The sequence below is a fragment of the Pseudochaenichthys georgianus genome, unplaced genomic scaffold (genome assembly GCF_902827115.2).
Source record: "Pseudochaenichthys georgianus unplaced genomic scaffold, fPseGeo1.2 scaffold_460_arrow_ctg1, whole genome shotgun sequence".
NCBI lineage: Eukaryota > Metazoa > Chordata > Actinopteri > Perciformes > Channichthyidae > Pseudochaenichthys > Pseudochaenichthys georgianus.
This window is the reverse complement of record NW_027263025.1, coordinates 180,001-205,774: the sequence shown is the minus strand read 5'-3', so window position 1 is coordinate 205,774 and position 25,774 is coordinate 180,001. Positions and strand designations below refer to the sequence as shown.

The 25,774-nt window shown below is 40.8% G+C and overlaps 1 protein-coding gene across 1 annotated transcript in view; it reads right to left on the bottom strand.

The window, feature by feature from the left end:
- LOC117442729 (receptor-type tyrosine-protein phosphatase T-like) overlaps nt 1-25,774 on the bottom strand; it is a gene marked incomplete at its 3' end in the record, with an annotated part of 105,024 nt that overhangs the window by 23,666 nt on the left and 55,584 nt on the right. The window contains exon 2 of the mRNA XM_034078676.2: nt 11,111-11,236. Within this exon, the coding sequence (XP_033934567.1) occupies nt 11,111-11,236 (126 nt within the window). The remainder of the gene's footprint in view (nt 1-11,110; nt 11,237-25,774) is intronic.

Below are 25,774 nucleotides of genomic sequence, written 5' to 3'. Positions count from 1 at the left end.
ACTTCTGACAATAACATCTCTCGTTGAAATATTGTAAAAGCGGTGTTAATATGTGGAGATTATGCTGCCGAACAAAATGTGTAAGTGTGATAAACATGTATTTTATTTTCCGCGATGTTGCAACATCCGATGGAAAGTCATTGCTTTTAGTCGAGGGAGCCCTTGAGAGGCTACATTCCTGGTTGACCAACACAAATACGTCATCACTGCACCACTTAACTAACCGGTATTGACAAGTAACTGTATCATAAAGCTTTACTCTTTATTTTGCAGAAACAAGATGTGTCTCATATGGTTTGGGCGATTTTTCTAAAAAGATAAACTAGCTGTAAAACACAACATGTTATGTCCGTCTGTCTCTCAATGTAACTTAAAAGTTGCTATGTGCCACCGCTCCGTATTATTTCCTTTAAAAACTGAAGCCAGACACTTGTAGTTCTTTCTCAATCAACACTGGAAATAACATCTTACACAGCAGCTGTCTGTCTCCCTGTCAATGTATTATTATCACTTTGCAGCATTTTATATTCTCCAACTCTACCGCTCCGCTTCCTGCCCACCCACAAATCACAAATGCAATCAAGTCGGCCCGATAAGGGCCCTCAAATCACCGCCGGCGACTAAAAAGCGGACGGGATATTTAACCTCTGTACCCATCAGCAGCCACTTGACACACACACCACACATCATGTGCTATACCGCTGTGACATGCTATAATTCAGAAGTCTATTACTGATAGCAGTTTTAAACAAGGCATGTTTGTGTGTGTGTGTGTGTGTGTGTGCGCGCGCGTGCGTGTGTGTGTGTGTGTGTGTGTGTGTGTGTGTGTGTGTGTGTGTGTGTGTGTGTGTGTGTGTGTGTGTGTGTGTGTGTGTGTGTGTGTACAGTATATGTACTCTATATGTTTGTGACAATGTGTATAGATGTGTCTCTGCCTGGTAAATATGTGTCACAACTGAATGCTTTGGTATACTCTCTGATTAGTACTCATTTGTTTTCAGCCCATCTAAGGACGAGGACACACACACACACACACACACACACACACACACACACACACACACACACACACACACACACACACACACACACACACACACACACACACACACACACACACACACACACACACACACACACACACACACACACACACACACACACACACACACAGTCAGTCAGATGAAAACACACACAGACGGAGGAAAAATGTCAAAACACAACTTGAGACGTTCACCACAGTTCAAGCTGTCAAATCGGAGAAAAATAACATCAACGGCAACTGAGAGGCAAATTTAGGACAAAGACGCCTGGGGAGGAATGAATGTCTGGGAGAAGGAAGGTGTGGAGAGAGGGAAAAATAAAAAAAAAAGCAATAAAAGAACGAGCGAAGACAGGCAGAGCTGTAAGGCTTTCTGCAACACGGTTCGGGTCCTGCATTGTCAGTCAGTGCAAACAGCAACACTACAACTGACAGGGTGCACCAACAAACACACACTCACCACCTCTAGCATTGCTCGCCGAGGCTGGCTAGAGCTGTCTCTAAAATCACCTAAAACCTCAAGAAGGCGACAGAAAGGCTGCATATGTCTGTCACACTCTCGCAGGCCCGCAACACGCTGAAGGGAAGGTGCATTTGTACGAGAAAAGAGTCAGAGAAGAGTACACCAATGGAGGATGTATCCTAATCACCTGGATGTATTCAAACGATATCATTTGTGTCATTTGGATTATCTTTGTTATAATTCGTTTTTTCATCCGACATTCATGTTGCTTTGATTTTTCCTATCTGTAAAAAAGCAACAACCTGAGACTAAGTGTAATATGTGATATTGGGGGATAGAAATAACATTTGATTTATGAAGTATCTTGACTGTTTTCGTTCACCCAAGTCTCTGGACCACGCAGCATTTACACCCTGCAGTCCGGCTGAATATGTCTCTCTAGCATGATTATAATTATATAACATGCCATTCAGAATCACATGAGTGGATGCATGTATAGGCCTTACACAGCCAGGGTTCCCCACACAGGTGTTTTTACGTGTGCCTGATTAGAGCTCTTCTCAGGACTGTGTGGGCGTACACACACTGCGCCTGACTGACATCCCCCCCTCCAGCTGGCAGGACAACTTTGTTCAAAGCTATTGGTCTGATGAGATCCGGTGACACATAATTATCAGGAGAGCTCTGCCTCAACTGAACCAGAGCAGAGGTCTGCTGAGCCAAAATAACTGACAACACCTGTGGAAATGTCTTTTAAAGCACCTCCAGGATGTGCAACAACGGCCATTTTGCAGGTTTATTCCATGTTACGCTCTGCAAAATTGGTCTCGATAGAAGTCTGTGCACACATAAGATATCAGTATTTTGAATCGAAGCAAAATGTGAGCAGACACATCTTGATTTTTATTCAGAATGGCGATGTCTCAGTGTCCAATTTGCATGCACAATCCAAATAATGAGTAGGTTATTACAGCAGGAAATGGGAGGAATGCTGTCTCAATATATTTACAGATGGATTCAAATCATAATATTGAAACATTGCATATGTGTAATGTTACACATTAGAAAACGGACAAGTCAAATCAAGCAATCTGATTGGTTCTTAGCCGTGATGTAGCCTACGTATACCACGGGTAGAATTATAAGTTACTTTTCACAACAAGTCAGTATCCCTCCGCGTCTGAGAAAAACAGTATACAGTTGGGACAAACTGGAACAAGAAAGCAGCGGAGAAGTAACGGGGCAGAAACCCTCCTTTTTACGCAGCGGTCCAGACATAGACATCAAATGGCAACACATATTCAGTTGCCAGATACTTTGGCATTAGGGCAGGGATATCTAGATACTTTCCAAGGTTTGACATAATGAATTGTTACATTACATTACATTGCATTTAGCTGACGCTTTTATCCAAAGCGACTTACAATAAGTACATTCGACCAGGAAGACACAACCTTGAAGAAAACAGAATCATAAAGTACATCAGGTTTCATAGAGCCAAACATTTCATGTGCTACTCAACTGGCTTTAGATAAGCCAGTCCTTTATTAGTATATAGGTGCTCTGTTAGCAGTTCTTTGTTAGTAACTCTATCGCTCGAGGTGGAGTCGAAAGAGAATTGTGCTACTTTTAAAGCAAGCAACGATGTTTACAAATCAAAAAGGTCCAAAAACCCTATCGACCAATCAGATTGCTTGATTTGACTTGTCCGTTTTATAAATATATTTACATTTCGTCCGTTATGAAACAAACTTACAAAGCTTAAGATGGAAACATTTAAGGTTAACTTCGACCTCCGGGGGGGTCTTACTATGGAGGAGTGGATTGAGGAGTGCCTATCTCCAGAAAACAAAAGCACCTAAACGACGACATGCAGAGCTACGTGAAGAGCAGGTAGACCAACTGGAGAAGTACCTCCATTCAAAAGCTTTCTGATGCGGGTCTTGAAACAAAGCAGAGAAATGATGACCGTTAGTGGCCACAGGTGCGAAAGCTCTCTCCAGAGCTGCTGGAAGCCGGATCTCGGGGACCGGAGAAAGTGGAGCAATATTCTCACCACGCCAAGCAACAGCCTAGAACAACCTCAACCTATACAAGTAACCACGTAAGCCATGCTACTGATGCTGGACAGGTTTTTAGTGGCTGCACGATGTGACGAAGGTAACTTCGTCACTGTGGACGAACGGCTTCGGGCCTTGTATATTGCACATGTCTTTTATTTTGAAAAGTGTTCCCCCTCCCGTTCTTTCTGTTACTCCTGATTATGTTCACCTGGTGCCCTGTGTTGTCTCCTCCCCCCCCACCTGTGTCTAATTGCTCCCCCCTCACCTGTGTCTCATTGCTCCCCCCTCACCTGTGTCTAATTGCTCCCCCCTCACCTGTGTCTAATTGCTCCCCCCTCACCTGTGTCTAATTGCTGATTAGTGGGTGTGTATTTAGGCTCTGTGTTTCCTGTTTGGTGAAGGCTGGTAGTGTGGGTGAGATGTGTGGCTGTGTTCACCTGCGCCTGAAAAACTTTATAGACCATAAAGTGTGAATAGGTAATTTCACACTTATACATTGTAAACCTGTCAGTGAAGAGCTTCTCGTTTTCATCTTTGGTGTCTAATACATTGTTTTCTTCACTTGTAATTACTCTCCATATTACCTTGAGCCATACTTTCCAACCTTGGGACCTCGGGAGCATTTCCAAAACCACCGCGGGGGGGGGATCGCCGGAGCTGTATTAGATTAACATTTCCATGCTTATTGTAGTTGTTAGTGCAATGCCTGTAGCACCATCCTTGATGGAGCATTAGTGTGGGCTGGACCTGGAGTGAGCAGAGGGTGGTGTTGTCGATTCTTGTTCTGTTTTCTGTGACTATCTTCCTCACCCTCTCAGACTTTGAGTTGCGCGCGCTACTAAAGAGACACGCTACCATGGAAACCAAACAATGGTGTAGCTGTATTAAAGTGTGTAAATCTGATTTTGTCAGAAATCGGGAGAAATGCGGGAGAAATATGACCCCGGGAGGAAACCGGGAGAGGGTTATGAAATCGGGAGTCTCCCGCGGAAATCGGGAGAGTTGGCGAGTATGCCTTGAACACTCTCTCTATATTCACGTTCTCTCTGCTATCTTGTCTCAGCCGCTGCAACAGCTCCTTTTCCCTTCAGGGATCATTACATCTTCATCTAATTCACAGACAGGCTGGGAAATGATTGCCTGTCACCGTTCAAACCGCAAATGAACATGTTTCTGTCATTCTGACTTCAAAAACACGGTGACACACAACTGCACCTCTGCTGCTGTTTTGCAGAATTGACAGGTTTTTCAGAATAACATTCGCAGAGAAAATATAAAGTAGAATTAGAGGAAAGAAATACACACATACTGTGAAAAATCAAGAATCAAAGACCAGACGCACACATTTCAACAAGAAAGCAAACAGTTAACATCAGAAACAGATACAGTTTCTTTGAGGTTAATTCAAAGTTGTTATGATAAGATATGAATTAGAAATTGATCCCAAAAAAGGAGATGGAGATTAGCTTCTGGGCTGCTAGCTAGAAAGGCCAAATAACGCTCTGTAAAAACAGCAAATATGTTATCTCTGGCTGACTCTTTTGGAGGAATAGTATTAGTTATGAAAAGATAGAAATTAGAAATGGATTACTTAGTTAAGTTAGCTTCTTACGCACAGAAGGTAACTAACGTTACAAATGCACCAATTGTAACTAAAAACAAAATGTCTTCCTAAACCCAATCAATAGTTTCCTTCACCTAAAAAAGTGGCTCTGGTTGAATTCACATCTTTCACCACGTGTTTAAAATGGATGCCATAATAGAGTGTGTGCGAACATAGTAAAGGGTCATCATTTGCAGCTGAACAGTTTAGCCACACGTTGTTTAGCTTCACCGTTCTCAACAATCCCACTTAAAAAACAGATATGTTTGCAGAAAGTAAAGTTCGATAAGTCCAGTGCACAGTACCTGGTCTGAAGGAAACTCTACAGTCCTGAAGTCAATGAGTGTCTGGTAAAGAAATCGAACTAGATCCTGTTAATATTTTACATTGGGAGTCCAAAAAACCTACTGCGCTGGTTAGCTAATTTCCCTTCTGAATGTGGAGGAGTGATTTTTTCAAGCATGTTTATGACAAAACTTAAATTAGTAATAAACCAGATGTACTTTCTGCGGGTCTGAGTCTTTCTTCCCCCTAGTGGTCGATAATGACCTTCACCAACAATACTACAAACTTCTTAGCCCACGTTTCAGACGGTACGTATTTTCAATTGTCTGTCCTGGAAATTGCCTTTTCGGATGGATGAGCTAGTAACAAAAAGTAAGTAAGAGTCATTAAGAAAAAACTCTCTCAGCCTTTGTGTCAGTCTGCCAGTTTGTCTCTGTCCTTGTCTTCTTTCTTTCTGGTTTCTTTCAGTTTTTGTCTCTCTTCTCTATCTTTGTGGATGCTCATCTATCTGCCTCCTTTGTGTCTTGTTTCCCATTTGCATGGCTATCTGAAGTCTTTCTTTGTATTCTACAGCGAGTATCTCTCAGTCTCCACGTGCCTCCCGTCAAGCATTATCTCACGCTGCATTCTTCGAAGTCACTCCATTTTTGTTTTGTATGGTCTCCTTTTTTCTCTGTATTATAGAAAGGAAAAAAAACTCTTCAAATTCCTTCAATTGTTTTTTTTGTTAAGAAAGTATCTCACGTTATGTCATCCTCATTTTCTATATCCATGAATGAGATATTCAGTGTCAGTGTCTAGATCAGAGTTGGATGTCATATTTTTTGTTTGAACATGATGTCTGTCTTTCGATTTGTCAGTGTATTAATAATGTTCCTATGCATTAACACACCAGCACAACATATACATGAATAAAGCCTTGTAGTGTACACACACTTCAATTCCAACACCTACTTTTCTTTGATTAAACTTGCATATGCGCATGATGCTTAAGTGCACAGGGTTTTTGTAACTTATTTATTTATACATTTCTCTCAATCATCCTCTCTTCCTCTGTATAGTTTTCTGACTCTCTATCTGGTACTCACTCTTCAAACTCCCCTCTGATCATTTTTCACGTTTCAGATTGTGGCCGTGTTGCTGGGTGCTCAAAACATGGACTGGCTTTGATGCTTGATGTTTGCTTCTCGTGTACGTTTGTCTCGTTCAGCCTGGGGTTTGAAGGTAATGAGAAGAGTGTGTGAACTATCTTTGGTGTTATTTTACCTTTCTATCATGTTAATTTTTATTTTGAAAATGCTAAGAAGAGCTCAGCTATAAGATCAGATAAGATATAAGATAAGATAAAATAAGACCCTTATGTAGTCACAGTAGGGAACTGCAGGTGTCATAGCAGCAACAGCCATGTAAAACATGGATAATTAGAATACATGTTTTAAATCTACGTGACAATACATATTAAAAATGTTTAAAATGTTCACAGATATAAGGATATGAATGATTATGAATTTGCTAAGAATACCAGAGGTGTTCATCTTCAAGTCTGTGTACATTTCCATTTCTAGGATCTCGATACATTTCCTGTACCTGACCTTTAGTCTACAAAACGTATGAAGCCTTATGGCTATGCAAAATACTTAGCTTCACAAAATATCAGCAGGCATGTGGGTGTTCATATTATTCCATTCCTTACATTCCCTACACCTTTGGGTCAGCTAACAGATGTGGCTTTCAATATATGTCTTACTTTGAATAAATGAGACTCGGAGATTATTTTGTATGTGTGGGTAAAAAAAGGAAAAACACTCGTACCTATCCTATCTTGTCACATCTAGGAATTGCCAGGGGTGTGGATTATGTTATTTCATGTCAATGCAGGGATGATGAAAAAAATAAGTTAACCAAACACTCATTTCAATCCAATCATGCCCAACCCAGAGATCTATAAACTGTCAGGACTATGGACTTTATGACAACGGTGTCTAAACGGGGGGCAAGAGAGAAATGGAGAGAGTGATAGCGCCATTCCAATCTTGTCAGATCTACAAGCTGTCTCGTGTGGGTTACGCTCTATGACAACCGTATCAATATTATTGGGGTGGAGCGAGAAATAGGATTATATGATAACTGTGGCGATAACGGGGCATAGAGACAAAAGCAAGGAGCTTATTTTCTCCTACATACAGTACATGTACATGCTGTACCCTAACGCATGGCATTAGTGATTTTTGAGTCAACAGCATGAAATCAAAAGGGAAGCACAGAACCTTTCTAGAGCACAGACCTCTTTATGATTGTGTGTGAATGGCTTTTTGGGGTCGGAAAGACTGCCAGTTGTCTATAGGGCGACTGCAGCTGAGGAGGCCATTGATCGTCTTCCAATTGTAGGGTCAGTGGTTCAATCCCTCAACCCTGTAGCCAAAGTGTTGAAGTGTCCTCTTGTCATGATACTGGTGTTATTTAGTTTCCTGTTTTATTTTGAAATGCATTTTGTCTTTGTGTCTAGTCTTGTTTTGTATTACTTCCTGCCTCTGTTTTTCCTGCCTGTTTGATTGTCTGATTTTTTTCACCTGTGATATCCCCACACCGAAGAAACTGAAGGATTGGCGTTAATAAAATGTATTTTGTCAACAAATGTTCACATAACAAAGCATAATACTACTTTATCAAACGTCATAGTATTGCTTTCCACTATCCTAATACTGTATGTGAAATCTGTTGACATTATACATTTATAAATGAAGTCAACGTTTCAGTTTTCAGTGCAGCTGTGCCTCTGATAAGTGATTATTCCTGTGTCGGTTGGTTGCCAATGTTTCCCTTTTTTGGTTCCAATTTCCGTGGATCCTTATATTCCCCAATGTTCCCAGTTTGTTCCTCATTTTGATCTCCTGTTTTCTGTTCTGCTTTATCTTACCTGCTTCACTTATTGTCATGTATTCTGTACCTATACTGTATATGAATAATGCTCGCTTTTTTCTTATTTAAACCTGCCTCCCTGTTTTATACTGCTTTGGGTTCTGCCATCCTTACCCACCCCATGACCCCTAGGGCAAGATACGAGACCCCAAATGACACCTGATAGCATGGCTTAACGTGTAGATTTAAGTGGTTTTGATAAAAGAGTCATCTAAATGAATACTCTTTAAAGATCTTTGCATTTTAAATGAGCCTTGGTTCGATGAATTGATGAATTTCACTGGAACTTCTGTTCTTTTTGTGGTTCTTACAGCGGACTACAACAAAACAGTTTAGAAAAATGGCTATGTATTGAAACACCATGGTACTGATACTTTATATTGCCATTAAAGGTCCATTAATGTATGAGCACATCAGCAAACTTGACATCATAAATAAAAAGACAAGAGACTGACAGACGATTTGTTCTGGCCCTGCCTTATCAGATCTACAGTACGGCGGTCAGGGCAGTGCACGGCCATTAAGTTGCCTGTAATGAGAAGGGCTTAAAGGACATGACGGCTATTGCCCCCGACAACCACCTCCCGCACCGATGGATGAGACGGATAACTGACACCAGATCTATATACGCAGAGAGAGACGGACTGGCATAGCGATCATGCCTGCTCAATCGTATCAGATCTTCAGTACGAGATGATGCCGTGGTGAGCACTGTCTGACAGATCCTCCCTCCACCACTTCTGACATGTCAGAGACAATGATGGGGAGGGAGAGAAAGGGAGAGATGATGATGATGTATGAGAGCAATAATTGACATGACTGAGAGATTATGTTTGATGAAGAGAGAGGGGAGAAGAGAGGGGATCAGGGGGGTGCGATGTGAGAATGATACGATTAAGGTCCCCAGAAAAGAAAAGACAGAAATATGTTTGACTGTGATGATCTTCATGCCTAAAATAGTGATACATTAGTCAAAGGAGCCTTATTATGCTTTCTGGGTTTTCCCTTTCCTGTAGTGTGCTCTATAGGTTTTAGTGCATGTAAATGGTCTGCAAAGGCTCAAATCCCTGTGTTCCCTCCAGAGGGACTTTCTCTCCCAAACACTCCCCCCGTGCCTGAAACGCCTCCATTGGACGCCTTTGTTAACTTTCTTAACATAGTGACATCACTACTTAACAAGCATGCTTCTATTGGCTGATGCTCCATCAAATTGGCATAATAATAATTAATAATTCCTTACATTTATAATAAGGCCGCTATCTGCCAACAGGGAGAAACATAGGTATTTAGTGAGTTTAACTTTTCTTTATTTGACTAAACGTTCAATACAAGTAGGCCGGTGAGTCAAACACAGAGTTTGTTTAAAGTAAATCTGTGTCTCAGAGGAAGTTGTCACTCACAGCTCTGCTGTTGGCAGCATGTCAGTACATTATTACTCTGACCTAGACCTATGCTGGCTGAGTGCATTCACAGTTGATTTCCTGACACCATTATCTGACCAAGTAAGTGAGTAACAGTTACATCTACACAAAAAAGCCAGACAAAAAAACTGACACCAAATATGTTGATCAGATCTAGACCATTTCCATCTAAATCATACCCTCAAGACAGTGATGACACTACTCTAGACTTTAACTACATATTCAACATTGTGGCAAATTGTACACTTCTCTAACTGGCCTTTATCATACTGTGCATGTGAATTTAAATGCTGCTTTGGAAGAAGAGTTTCCCGTAAACGCTCAGGTCAGAAAGTGTGACAACCATGAGTGTGAGTTTGGAGAGAGTGGGTGACAACAGTGAGAGACAGAGCAAAAGGGCAGGAGTGTGTGAGAGATGGAAATGGGTAGACGGGCGGGTAGACGGGCGACTGATTGCCATTTGGCGCCCGACAGGCGGAGAGAGAGACCCAGCTGGGGTCGTGTCACGATCTGTCTACCGAGTTATATCAATCCGCCAACTCAGAGTGACAGAAGGAGATCTAAGGAAAAGTTAACATATTAACCTTTTCTACTAGTGTATTCAAAACGTTTTAGCACACTACAGCGAGTAATGTTTGCAACTTTAACAATAACAAGATGTGAGTGAAGGAATACCTACATTTGTTTAAGAACAAGAACTACATAAAAATATGCATTACTATAAACCTGCAAAATCCAATTGAATTGCTAACTTGAATTGGTCTGGAACACACCATAACATTTAAAAACCTGCAATTACAAGACATCCACCACAAATTAACAATTTCCAACAGCATCGAACATTTTTGTGGTTTCTATGTATGTACTAGAAATTAATAAACTCAAATACGGTTGGCAGACCGTCCCAAAGTCACGCAGGATTATGAATTTGAGCATTTTAAAGAAGTATCAGTTATAATCTGCCCTTCCAACTGATGCAGCAATTTGCATATGGAAAACTGTGTAGGACTCCAACATTGGATGTCAATTATGTTTACCATTATGATGTCCTGAATAATGTCTTGAGAACAAATTCTACTTGTAAGCGAAAAATGTGGGAAGTGATTTGATCAGAAGGCAAATATACCCATGATGCTTAACTGTATTTGAAAACTGTCTCGTGTCAAAATCATATCTATAGCTAGCCTAATGTGTGTGTCCCTACCTTAACTCATGCAGTAGGTCATTACAACGTTTGCTGGATTCCATAAAAGGGGGGTTAGGGTTAGGACTGAGCTTGAACAGAAGCACAAAAAGACAAGTGTAGGCTGGTACCAGTAGGCAGGGCAGGGTCTATGGTGGGTTTCTCCCAGGAGTTGACTTGTTCCCAGGTGAATCCATTGGTTCCGAGGGAAACGCTGTACCCACAGCTGCTGTATGACTCCTCAAACGTACAGCCACCTGAAAAGCAGAAGAGAAAGAGGCCTACATTAACAGATGCCATTCTTCTACTGAGCAAGCAGTGTTTGGTCTATATTGTTGAACAAGGACAATGCAAGTGTGGATGAACCTCAGACTGTTCAATGACATGTCGAATAACAGCCATCCACTCCACTTGGAATATGTATCTGGACTGAATCATGCCAAGACATCTCCTACAATGAAGCTGGTATAAAAATAGAAATGCATCGACCGCTGGGTAAGCGACAAGCCTCGAGCAACTAAATGAAACATCGGTTGAAAGGATGAATTGTGTCATATTGCCCCAACTAAAAAGACAGTTGACAACAAAACTTCCTCTTTCAAATACCAACCTTTTTTAGCATGTGGATAAGCCATCTGGATTCAATAAAGCGATGGCAAGCAGTGCCAATTAAAAAAGCTACACAGGAAATACAAATTACTGATAGCAAACACTGAATGGCTGATTCAGTCCATTAAACAACAACAAAATGGGCTTTGATATAATGCAAGTCTATCCAACGCGTTGGTACTACCCATATTTGTGATTATGTTCTTTGTTTTCAAACCACATCTTTAATCACATTAATGAGCTCTGAATTTCGATGAAATGTTGAAAACAGAGCCTTTCTAAGCTGCTCGGGTATTGTTAACACTTTTATAATTAGTAATTAAGTTATCAGCATGAAATGAAAGAGCCGGTGCAGAACTGACAGGGGCTGTTTATCAGAAAGAGAGCAGAGAGGAAGAGAGGAAGAGAGGAAGAGAGGAGGAGAGGAAGTGATGGGTAGATGAGAGAAAGCTTTATGTGTCAACATGATTAAGTCACAGAGTCACGTCGTTATTTCATGGCCCGGATAAGACACATTTTCCACCACATTAACCTTCTCCGCTGGCCTGGAGCTCACATCCACATACATAGCTGCGCTTCCCTAATTAGACATGCTTTGACACACAACTTATTTAATTTGTTTTGAAGCATTGAAACGGCCAAACGTCATTGCTTTATTCATTAATTCACCACTTAATGTTGATCCTATTTCCTTATTTTTATCTGCTCCCCAGAGTGCATGTGTCTCTTTAAACCTCATTAAAACAATAGAAAGATGTTTTTCTTCAAAATGTAAGCTGCGACATACGGATTTAACAAAGAGGCATTCAGTGAACATAAGGGTCTATGCAATACTTGAAACGTAGCAGTAGTGATCATCATTTGGGCAAAGAATGTTATTGTCGAGAGTGATACATCTTAACTATTGGATTGATTTCCACTACACTATACAAGAGTCATGGTTCCCAGACGAGGAATTCTAATACCATGAATTATCTTGCCATTTTTTCATTTAGCTGAAATGCTCAGAATTATTGAAGTAAATGTGCAGAATTTGTCTAATTATAAATGCTAGCATGCTAAACTGGTGAGCATTTCTCGAAACGTCTTCTTTCTCCATTGCCATTGCCAGCATGTAGGCATGCTAGCATTAGCATTTAGCTCAAATCCCACTAGGGCCTAAGTGCAGACGCACTAAGCCGTCTATAAGTATGTTTTTTTCCCCGTACATTTTAAATGTAGCAAATGTGTCCTAACAATTCAGGTTCTTAAGTATAAGAGGTGTAACATTGTGGAACACATATTATAAGACTATTCTTTTAGGGGTTTTCCCTGTCATGTAGTGTGTGCTATAGGTTTGTGTGCATGTAAATGGTCTGCAAAGGCTCAAATCCCTGTGTTCCATCCAGAGGGAGTTTCTCTCCCACACACCCCCCCCCCCCCCCCCCCCCCACCTGAAACGCCTCCATTGGACTCCTCAGTTTTCTTCAGTAACATAGTGACATCCTATGTAACACTCACACTTCTATTGTCTAGCACTCAAACACATATAGGCTAGGGGGAGAGACATCTCTGATGCAGTGGACCAATCACAACAGAGCCGATCAGCTAACCTATCAGAGCAGACTGGGCTCTGGTTTCAGACAGAGGGTGAAAAGAAACACAAATAAAGAGCTTTCTGAACACTAAAGCATGGGAACATGTCACAGGAGAGGCACAACATATACATATGAAACATGGAAATTAGCATAATAGGTCCTCATATTCCCAGGCGCACTGTCCAGACTGTGGAATACACACACAGCCTACACCCTACAATCTGAAATACAAAATGTGTGGTATCGTTTTCATTATGCCTCCTTAAGCAAGACTTACATCAACTGGGAAATCAAATTCAAAAGAAATCCCTATCTGAAGTCTGTTTGAAAAACAACCTCCAGCAGTGCCAAACTGGGAAAAACACAGTTTTTCTTAAAGATATGAAAATAGCTTTTATAAATTAATCAATACTGAGATAATTAGCCTTTATCGCCCCCTCATTGTTGGGTGATCTCATTAGAAATGGAAGGAAATCAAAGTGATCTCATTAAAACAGAGTTATTAACAGCAAGGTGGGGGTGGGAGGGGGCTGTGGGGGATCTCGCATCAATATTCAATATCAGATCTGCAATTTGAAGACCAATATCAAGGGATGTGTGGTGTGTGTGTGTGTGTGTGTGTGTGTGTGTGTGTGTGTGTGTGTATGTGTGTGTGTGTGTGTGTGTCTGATTTGCAAACTAGATCAGTGCAACACCTCCCTGCCCCACGCCTCATTGACAGAAACGCACAAACATAATCACACACAAATGCCGCGTGTCGCCACATTTGCATAATGAATATGAAACACTGGTCTGACTCTGATTGTGGGTATGAGCTAACACACATGACCACCGCACAGTGAACTGAATGTGGTGCAGACTGAAGGTGTTTGGGCTGTGAGGGTGTGCGCATAAATGTTTGTTAATGTCTATGTACGCACATGCCACCAATACACGCAGAATCCCTTCATCTCTGCTAATTACCATTCCTGTAACCAATATAATGAAATATGAATGTGATGACGACAGCGTGCCAATAGGCACACGCACATGCAGCGAGAGAACAACCAGTCAATATGGATTTAAAAGTTAACTATGTCCCTCGTTGTTTACACAGAAAGTTATTTTGGCTACATTTATTCTGTCTTTTATTGTCAACATTGCATCCAACCATAAACCGCTGCAAATATGTCCTTTAAATCTGTGTTTTCTTTTGGTGTGGTCGCTTTTGTCATGGCAACCTTTGTAATGTGTTTCAGCTTTTGCTTATTATATGTATACATCTAAAAGAGACAATATACGCCAGAGATACGAAAGCAACAATCATTTGATCTTTTGTCAACGTAAACAAGTTTAAAGAGGCCCTAGTATGCTTTTTGTTTTTTTTACATAGGTTTGTGTGCATGTAAATGGTCTGCAAAGGCTAACATCCCCGTGTTCCCTCCAGAGGGAGTTTCTCTCCGGGTCAGGGGGAAAGAGGTGCTGCAGCACAGGCAGTATGAGAGAAATAAAGAGCTTTTGGAACATTAAAGCAAGGAGACATGTCCCAGGAGAGACACTACTCATTGGAACCTGAACATGAGCATCAGAGGGCATATCTAGCCACAATGGCAGAAGGTCAAAAAGCGAACTATCTTTTCCGAGTAGGTTATTTCTTTTGGTTTGTTTGTCCTGCAGGATTACATCGTAATTACTGACACTTTTGTGTGGTCGTTCAAATGACTCGTGACTTTTGTCGTTTTCCATGGTTTTGCCAATGTACCGAAATGGGAATTGCTTATTGAGTAGCATTTGGCAAGGTAAACTAAAACACATTTTCCTCATTAAAGAGCCTCGCATAAACACAAACATTGATTCTAATTATTTCACAAGGCTTTGAATGGCTAGGATGAACCTCGCACCTTGTTATCTGTGCTTGACAGAGTATTTAAACAAAAACCAATTCACGTCAGCAGTGAGAGAAACGAGTGGAAATCTGAGTGTTGATGGTTCACAGCTAATTAAACATTTCATCTATGCGAGAGCTCGTTTAACATTTGTATTTAAATAACTGCAGCTTTGTAAACCAACCAGCCGCAGAGAAAGCCTTTGCAGACATTTGATCACTTTCTAATTGAGTCATTCCAAGTCTCAAATATGTGTCTGGATGATCATGGATTTCATCCTAATATTGCTTTTTTCAATAAAAAAAATGTTTCAGGCAAATGACAATGTACCAAAGCTTTATAAGCAAAACCAGACACATATTAAAAAGGTAAGAGTACATTAATAGGTAAATATATTAAATTCATGTCCATTCCAAGTGATGCATTTTAAGTGATGGTTTATTTTTTTCAATTCATCTCAAACAGGAGATTCTAAATGTTGGTATCGATGTGTAGAATATGTTTTATTGTATCAGTGTTTGTGTATCTGTTGTTTTTTGTAAGTTGGGGCATTTATAGCATTTGATTCTTTAAGAGAATACCTAAAATATTTATTTTGAGAAAATTGAGTGAAGTTAAATGTAAAATGATGAAACATTTTATTTGGAGTGGTTAAAGCTATTTATCTCATTTTAATTAGGAAATTGACATATTTGTGAATCAGTGATGTCATACTCTACCTGTAGTGCGCAAGGCTGAATAGACAGCCCACATGTTCCTGACATATCATTTATTACACTTATTTGGATTTTATTTTATTTTATGGAAAGTCAACCACTTGTGCGTGCTTTTCGAAAATGTGTGTTGGAAACCCTCATGTAACCTCAGGTGGTTTCCAACCAGTGATACACCCAGGATCAGCCCCCCTGGTAGGAGCGCTTCCCAAAGCATAACAGTCGCTATCTTCAAATATTATAAAGAAACATTTGAGAACATCTATCCAGGGACTACAGATGGAAAGCGCATTGACAGAAGCTAGTGATGTGCACGTTCCCTTCTAAATGAACTAATAATATACACAATAGATATCTTGAATGAGAATGAATGGAATGAGCTAATTTACCTATTTTAAATAAGTATGACCGTTTGACCTATTTAGCATCATAACATACATTACATACTTTAAAATGTATGTTTAATAGTCCACCGCCGCTAAGACATCCATTAACTAGCAAAGCTATCTGTGTAATATGTAAAGAGGTTATGCATGCATTCATACGTGATGATTCTGCTTGAGCTCACATCCGGCCCATTTACACATGTATCAGACGGTATCACTGAGACACACACTGACATCATGCAAGCAACCTGGCCTTCAACCAGAGCCCCCCGCCCCCCGCCCCCCTACACACAAGCACATCCTCTGATGATAACACTTATTTCAGCAGTCCTTTGTCTTTTTCATGTTGAGATTCCCATTCCCCCAAGGCACCAATAGCAGCCATTACAGCCAGTCATGTGAGCCAAAGCTAACACAGTGCGACAGGACCGGGGGGGGGGGGGGGGGTGGAACGTCTCTAAAGAGTCTGTTTACTGCTCACTTAGATAACATCTACTGATCCTGAGTGTGGCTCACTGGGTCTTCAAGTGTGTGTGTGTGTGTGTGTGTGTGTGTGTGTGTGTGTGTGTGTGTGTGTGTGTGTGTGTGTGTGTGTGTGTGTGTGGTGTGTGTGTGGTGTGTGTGTGTGTGTGTGCAAACCGAGGACATGTTGTTGTGTGTTTGTGTGAGCAAAGCAGTTTCCATGTGAGAGGTTGGAAGTAAACACACACAGTCACAGAAGTCTACTCATTTAGAGTTGGTTGATGCATCTTTTTAGTACCTCGTCTGTCAACATTCCCAATGTAGGTACACATGTAAATGTTAAACATTTGTATCATGATATTTAGTAAGCTTCATTTCATTTCACCCAGATCATTGAAAGAAAGGTTATTGTAAATGTTATTCATTTATCTTGGATATTTAGTAAATATCAATTACCTTAGTTCAGGTACTTTGACTTGTTTGGGCGGTTGGACTGACTTGCATGTGTGTGTGCATGCATGTGTGTTCCTGTGTGTTCCTGTCTTGTCTCTTAGTTAGCTCGTATTAAACCCACTGTCAGCTAACATGCCAAGACCGTTACATATTCCCATTAAGTCATTTAAAAACATATGCCAACATATGCCATCTGCCTCTGTGTTCCCCTTACACACACACACACACACACACACACACACACACACACACACACACACACACACACACACACACACACACACACACACACACACACACACACACACACACACACACACACACACACACACACACACACACACACACACACACACACACACACACACACACACACCCTGCGGCACACAAATTCACTGGCTAAATACTAAATGCCATTATTGCCACCCCAGTACGCTCGGATAATAAGAGAAGGCAGACAGAGGTTTGTTAGTATTAAACACAGCTGGGGCAATTGTGTGTGTGTGTGTGTGTGTGTGTGTGTGTGTGTGTGTGTGTGTGTGTGGTGTGTGTGTGTGTGTGTGTGTGTGTGTGTGTGTGTGTGTGTGTGTGTGTGTGAGGTGTGTGTGTGTGTGTGAGGTGTGTGTGTGTGTGTGTGTGTGTGTGTGTGTGTGTGTGTGAGACATTTCCTTGTCTCAGTTCTAGTTGTTGTGTATACGTGTGTGTGTGTGTGTAGGGGCGGGGGGGGGGCTGTTAAAAGGAGACATGTTTTCCTGAATGGTCCATGTACATTTTTTAAATGATCTGCTACTTAAATCAATACGAGACCTTCCCTATAACCTGCATGAAAGAACACAGAAGGAAATGTCGCCCCGGATCCCTTCTCCCTGCTGTGACACACGTCAAGCTTCATCACCACTAACATTACACGCACACACCCCCATAACACGTACACACAAACGAATACCTGTACATACATCCTCACTCAATTGAATCAATTGGATTGGACAGAGGGGTGACTACAAAGGGTAACTAGAAAGAATGGATGCATAGTAGACACACACACACACACACACACACACACACACACACACACACACACACACACACACATTCACATAAATACACACTTCCTTCCACTCACACTTGTCTTGTGTTGAAATGACTTGTCGTAGTCAATTAGAGCACAGGAAGTTGACACATCAGACACACACACACACACACACACACACACACACACACACACACACACACACACACACACACACACACACACACACACACACACACACACACACACACACACACACACACACACACACACACACACACACACACACACACACACAGCTGATTCAATTGATATGCTTCCTCAAGCTGCTGAAATGGTATTCCGCCTTCAAAAGCACACTTCACCTGACCCATGTCACATGTAAACACATAGAAACACCAAGTTCACGCAGTTAAGCAGCAGACATGTGGGTTTAGTCTGAGAAAGCTGGACCACACTGAGGCCCTTTTGTGTGCAGTAAAACCACGCTTAGCCCAGAAGGGAGACTGGCGTATCCCATGTTTTGGAAGATATGTTGTAAAAAGACTGCTGCAAGTTTAGATGGATTTGGAAACTTTTCAAGGAACCTTTTTAGGAACACAGGAATATGTTCAATGTGGAAACCCGGTTTTGGGTTTTTTAATCCCAACCCTAACCCTAAACATCACTGATTGGTCAAACTGTTACAAGATGATAAAGAAAACACTATTAAATGCTCTTAATCATGAAATCATGGATGGAAGTTCGGGGGAGATAAAGAGTTGTTGAGAACTTACACGAAAGCCCTACCACATGTTCTACCACATGTTCATTTGCCCAATGTTCATTCAAACATCAAACAGTTGTTAATTATTCACTGAAACAGTCATTTTGTTTTTCTACATAACCACTCCCCATCACCAATGGAACCAGGCTGACTTAGCGCAGTGTAATATCTGATTCAGATCATACCAAGTGAACATGTGAAAGACAACATGTTTGTCATTGTATATAGGTCAACAGATGGCATCCAACCTGACTCCACACAACACTCTCATGACCTGAGCTATATAGGTCTGACACTAATCATGTGTCTCACGCTGACAGCCATACCCTGGCCTCTAACACAAGAATGATTCTCTTCACAATAAAAAATAAAGATGAGAGGTCATTTAATAACTCTTTAGAGATTGCCAAGTTAAATAAGGAAATCCTGTTAAATTACACTCAAGCACCCGTTCATCCATCAGGAGAAATCACAATAAACCAACATTCAGATTAAGCTTTTGATTCTATATGTATATGAGGCAATGGCATATGACCATTTTTGGGCTATGCTGAAGGTAGGAGAAGGCCCATGTCGTAGATCAACAATGTCACACACTTTACTAGGACATTTGTTGGAAATATATATTTTAATAGATTTATTTGTTATTCTTTACAGTGGCCAAAACTGCTGCCGTGGGTCTATGGGATTAGTTTTGTATCATAAAAATAAAGCAACACTTTCTCAGAATAAAGCAAAACTATGAGTTTAAAAGAAAAAGAAACTGAGTCAAGCAAAAGAAAAATAAATTTCAAAAATCAAACCATAAGTTGCAAACAAATCATTTGTATAATCATGTAAACTATAAGTCTTTTTTTTTTGTTTTAACATATCTTTTTGTTTGCAGTTCTTGTTTCTTCTTTCTCAATGATCAGACTTTTGCTCTCGCTGCAGCTCTTCTCGTTTACGCTCTCTCATTTTTTGTTTGAGATTCTGACACAAACCTCCCAGGTGGGCGGGACTTTCAGGGGTGCGTCCCCATTGGCTACTCAGTTTTTGAGTGACAGCCCAGTCCTCCAGCGATTGTACAGTGCAGGCAGCTGCCTGAGCGTGGATAGAACACGCCCAGAAGAAACAGCATTTCAATTATTATAATACTACAAGTGGAAATATATGTAAGTATTGATCATTTGTGTTGTTTGTGGTATACTATATGGTCTGTTTCTTTATTGTGTTAAGTGAGAAGTAAAGCTGTGCTATGAAAGTTAGCTTTTGCTACCTTTAGATCGATAATAATGCAAGCTAAGTAGCCTAACAGTTAGCTACATAGCTAGCAGTGAGTGAGCGTTCAGACACCGGTGTCGGTACCATATGTGTTCGGGGTACCATATGTGTTCGGGGGCCGTCTCTTACCAATGACGTCACGCATTGTACGCATTGTGATTGGCTGTACGGTAATTTACCCAGGGGTGCTCGGGGGCAAATCACATCTCCAGATCATGACGAACCGGATTGAAGTATTTCTATACTCCAAGCGTGTGAAAATGTTTGTGAAAAACATGTAAAAAAAACATGAAAACGGAGCAATGGCTGTACGCCATTGGCTGTACGGCAACTCAAGAGGACCATCATACATGGTCAAATTCCGAACATTTAAACATAGCCTACACTTCATTCTTTACTTTGTCCGTTATTATATGTAGAAGATATTACTTTTTTCTCCGTGATGTTGTTTCCATAGCAACAATTTCAAACAGGAAGTTAACCCTAATTACATTTAAGACACTGCAACGAAAAGTAACAAAAACAATGTAAAATCCTTTTCCGTTTCACAGAACACATATTGGGTTATTTACATAATTATGTTTACACTGTCGATTGTTATTTTTGGGGGACACACGACACATCAAATCACATCTACAGATCAAGACGAAGCGAATGAAAGTACTCCCATACTCCTAGCGTGTGAAAATGTTAGTGAATAACATGTGCAAAGTCTCCGAAAACGGAGCAGTGGCTGCGATGCTAGCTTTGCGGCTAGCGGTTAGCATTTTCAATGGAAATATAAATCGAAACATCCGGCCCCACTGATCATCTACTCTCTGAGACGCTTCCAGGGATGCCTGACTTGAGTTTCGAGCACCAGGGAAAGTGGACAAAAGTGCCCCAGATCAGCCTCTTAATTTACCCAGGGCCTAGTGCTTGGCTTTGGGCATGAACATTCAGGAAACTCCCCTGAGTATTTTATTAACCCTTTCATGCATGAATTATGAAAGCCTCAGTCAGTGTTATTATTGCTCTTGGGGCATGAAAAACAAGATTTGAACTTTTTTTTAATCTAGTTTTTTCAAAGAGATTTTTATATGTCCACTCAGGTGGACACTATGCGTTCAGGGTTTGAACTGAAGAGATGTACATTTTGAAAAAAATGATAAATAAAGATGTGCAAACTTAAAATTACATTATAATAACATCTTATTCTTCTCCTCATTCGTCTTTGTTTTTCTTCAAGTTTTTATCTTGTTGGTCGAATGCACTTATTGTAAGTCGCTTTGGATAAAAGCGTCAGCAAAATGCAATGTAATGTAATGATCAAAAATCCCCTCTATACTCTAGACAGCGTCCCCGAGCACCCCTGGGTAAATTACCGTACAGCCAATCACAATGCGTCGTGACGTCACTGGTAAGAGACGGACCCCGAACACATATGGTACCCCGAACATATATGGTACCGACACCGGCGCACACACTCAAACGGACTCCTGACTACCAACAGGCTGTCATGATTCTGTTTAGATATGCAAGTATAAGCCATGATAGCTTATTTTATTAACACGCTAATTTGATATGAAAATCAATGGAGGCTGAGTTAACTTTGTAGGAAAACCTACCGTCCATGATGCCCCTGAGCTGTGTTTTGTTTGTTAACTTCATATTTTTAATTTCCTAAAACATTTATGTTCCTCTCATATCAATAGTGTGGATCATTGAGACAGCGTGGCGTCCAGATAAGAGGTCTTATCCCGTTTTCCCACTTCCTCTGACTGAGGGGACAGCACGGAGGGGGGGGCATGAAGAAAGAACTGCACCAGCTTCATCCACGCTGGGCGTGTCATTTCATTTGACCAAATGTCTTTACATATACATTTAATAAATGTTGTTATTATCCACCTTTGTGTTGTATGTCCTTTTATTTAAAACATTCTTTGAGACTTCATCTTCTGGTTCAAATTTCAATAAATGTAATTTGTATAATCAGTCTTGTCTTTATTCTACATGAACATGTTAGAGATTCCATTCAAATCTGTTGATTATTCATATCTTCCTCAGGCTAGGAATAGTAAGTTGAATTTTTAATGCTAAATGTATATCATTTTCTCACAGGATATAGAATGAGACAACACAGTTTGTATCCATTGTGTATGAATGCTTCAGCTCTTCAGACCAACATAGTAAGATGTGAGCATGTTCCTAATTGTGTTGGTATGTGTTATGTATGTGTCACATCAGGTGTGACTGTGCCTTTAAGATGGCACCGGGAGCTTTGGGATGTGTGAACCGGATACAGTTGTGTTGTTGTGATGTTGTCATGGAAGCGTATGCAACAACGTGTTCAATAAACGGTCAACCTAAATGTCGTAGTCCATAGTCTTATATATACAACAGTATGCAGCCTCGGTCTGGTCTGTTTCATAAAGCAAATCTGCCACTTTTATATTGCAGAATTTGTTAAATTAAAGCAGTCTTTAATTGTTTGTCCTAAACATAGCAATATATGATTTTGAAATGTAACATGTCTTTGAAAAATAATAGTATACAGTTTATATTGTACATCACCTTTAGCTTGAAAATACATAGATGTATCTATAAAATAAATAGACAGACAGACAAATTGGAATCAATCCCAAATTGGGAAATTATTTAACAGCAGCAGTGTGTTCAGGTATTAAAATATTTAAAGTTGGAATAAAGTATGAACTACACAACACAAGTATAATGCACAGCAATCCATAAGAGAAGTCTGATATGTTCATGAAAACCCCCCAGGAGACACCGACACTAACGTGGCCGAGTGGACTCCGGAGTTTGCTGCATGAGTTGCACTGTATGATCTGTGGTGTAGTGGTCTGTCACTCAAAAGCTGAGTAGCCAATGGGGACACACCCCTGAAAGTCCCGCCCACCTGGGATGTTTGTGTCAAAATCGTAAACAAAAAATGAGGGAGCGCAAACGAGAAAGCTGCAGGGAGAGCAAAAGTCTGATCATTGAGAAAGAAGAAACAAGAACTGCAAACAAAAACCTATGTTAAAACAAAGAACAAATACTTATAGTTTACATGATTACACAAATGATTTGTTTGCAGCTTATAGTTTTATTTTTGAAATTTATTTTATTTAGCTTGACTCAGTTTTTTTTTCTTTTAAACTCATAGTTTTGCTTTATTCTGAGAAAGTGTTGCTTTATCTTTATGATACAAAACTAATCCCATAGAGCAGGCATAGGGTGTTTTGGCCAAAGAATGCAAATTAATGTAGGGTCAGTTATTTATGGCACAACCATAGCTGTAATTGTGACATTCAGCATTTTTCCATTTTAAATGACCAGCTAGTTTTGTGTGAACAATTAGATGTCAGTTACAACCATGCTAAGCCTGACATGTGACTGTTATGGAAAGCAAGAAGAAGATAATAGTGTGTGTGTCACTATGTTACTGAAGTAAACAAAGGAGTCCATTGGAGTTGTTTCGGGTTGGGGGGGGAGTGTGTGGTAGAGAAACTCCCGGGAACACAGGGATGTTAGCCTTTACAGACCATGTACATGCAGACACATCTATCTAACACACTAGAGGAGAGGGAAAACCCCAAAAGCATAATAAGGCCTCTTCTTTTATTTGCACCGTCTCCTTTGCTGTTACAATATTTCCCCGTTTCCCAAGTTTTTCAGATTCTGATATTGGTCCTCATAGGCACAGATGTACAAGAACACTTTCACACACACCGCCGTGGGCATAGTCCTTCACACAAACACACACACACACACACACACACACACACACACACACACACACACACACACACACACACACACACACACACACACACACACACAGTCATACATATACAGAGCGACCAGGGCACGCACACACACACACACACACACACACACCACACACACACACACACACACACACACACACACACCCTTTCACATACACTTGATTCAGCTCTCTGCGGTGCTCATTAGGAGAGGTGCAGATCCAGACCTCCTCGGAGCAGAACTACAGGGGTGACCAACCCTCTCTCCGTCCTTTTCACCTCCTCCACTCCTCCTCTCCTGTCAATTTCACTCTCTCTCTCTCTCTGTCTCTCTGCTCCTCTATCAGCTACTGCCCTTTCTTGATCCTTCTCTTTTCTGCTTTTCACTCAGCACTTCACTTGCATCTTTCACCCCCTACCCTCACCCCCTTCCTCACCTCATCTTCTTCCCTCTAGCAATCGTTGTCCTTCATGTCTCATCTATCCATCCATTCCTTGCTTTTATTTTCTCTCTACAATGTGTATGTCTACTCTCAGCTCCCACTTGCATGACATACAAGTGCATTTGTTTGCCAATTGATCAGAACAGAACAATGGGCATGTAGGGGAAATGTTGTTCTTCTCTGTATCCTCTCCATGCTCCCTGTCTTGTATACACCACGTTACGTCTTTTCTTCTCGTCTTTCTAACGTCCATCTTTGCCACTCTCCAGCCTCTCTTGCTCTCTTTCTTTGTATCTTTTCTCCGACAGCTGAACAGAGGCTCACTTGACCTAAGAGTCCATCTGAATACCAATGACCAATGAGCCACTTTTCTCTTTCTCTGTTTTCCCTATACTCAGAAAACACCTTTTGTGACTGTAATGCTTGTGTGCAACGTTGTGTTTGAAAAGTGAACTAAAGTAGGGTTAGGGTGAGGCCACATTTACACTGATAACAGTGAGACGTTTGCTTCTGGGATTATATCCACAGTAAACATGTTTACAACATGTGTGGACAGATGTAATGAAGACGATTGATGCCATATGTGAAAAAATTATTCTGACATCAAAATCTGAATTCTGGCTTTTTTTTCATCAGAATTGGCACTAATCTCCTTCCGTACGGATGCGTCCAAATGATCAAATGCCTTTTATAATTTTGGAAATGTTAACAATGGATACATTGTTTTAACTAAACAGTTTGAGGAATAACAGGTAGTTGTAATATCAATTGAATGAAATGTGGTTACAGTGAAAATCTGGGTTTCCCATCAGTCTCTGGCAGAAAACGACTGCGAAGGTTCATGACGGGTCGATCCGGCTTTTTAGGCCCCATGATAGCTCTGGTGTGGATGCAGCCTGAGCCTCAAGAGGTGCTTGTGTGTTTAACAGAGTGTGTGTCTACCATGTGTTGTGTATTCAAGCATCTGTGTAAGACACACACACAGACACACATGGGAATAAGAGCAAGTAGTGCTTATTTATTACCCGCGAATTCCCAGAGCTGAGGAAGGAGAGTGTTTCCAACAGCAATGTTCTCTCTCTGGCAAACACACACACACACACACACACACACACACACACACACACACACACACACACACACACACACACACACACACACACACACACACACACACACACACACACACACACACACACACACACACACACACACACACACACACACACACACACACACACACACACACACACACTTTAGTATCTCTTTCTCCCAAAGTAATCACCAATGTGCAGCAGGAAATGACGCCCATTGTACAGATATTCATGTTGTATTGTTTTATGAGGTTTAGGCTTTTTACGATGCTGGATGTCAGAAACATTCAACATTTCAGAACAGTTCATGATATGAATACACCGTTTTATGTTATGGATATTATTTATTGAACAAATTAAGGACAGAAACACTGACAAAAAG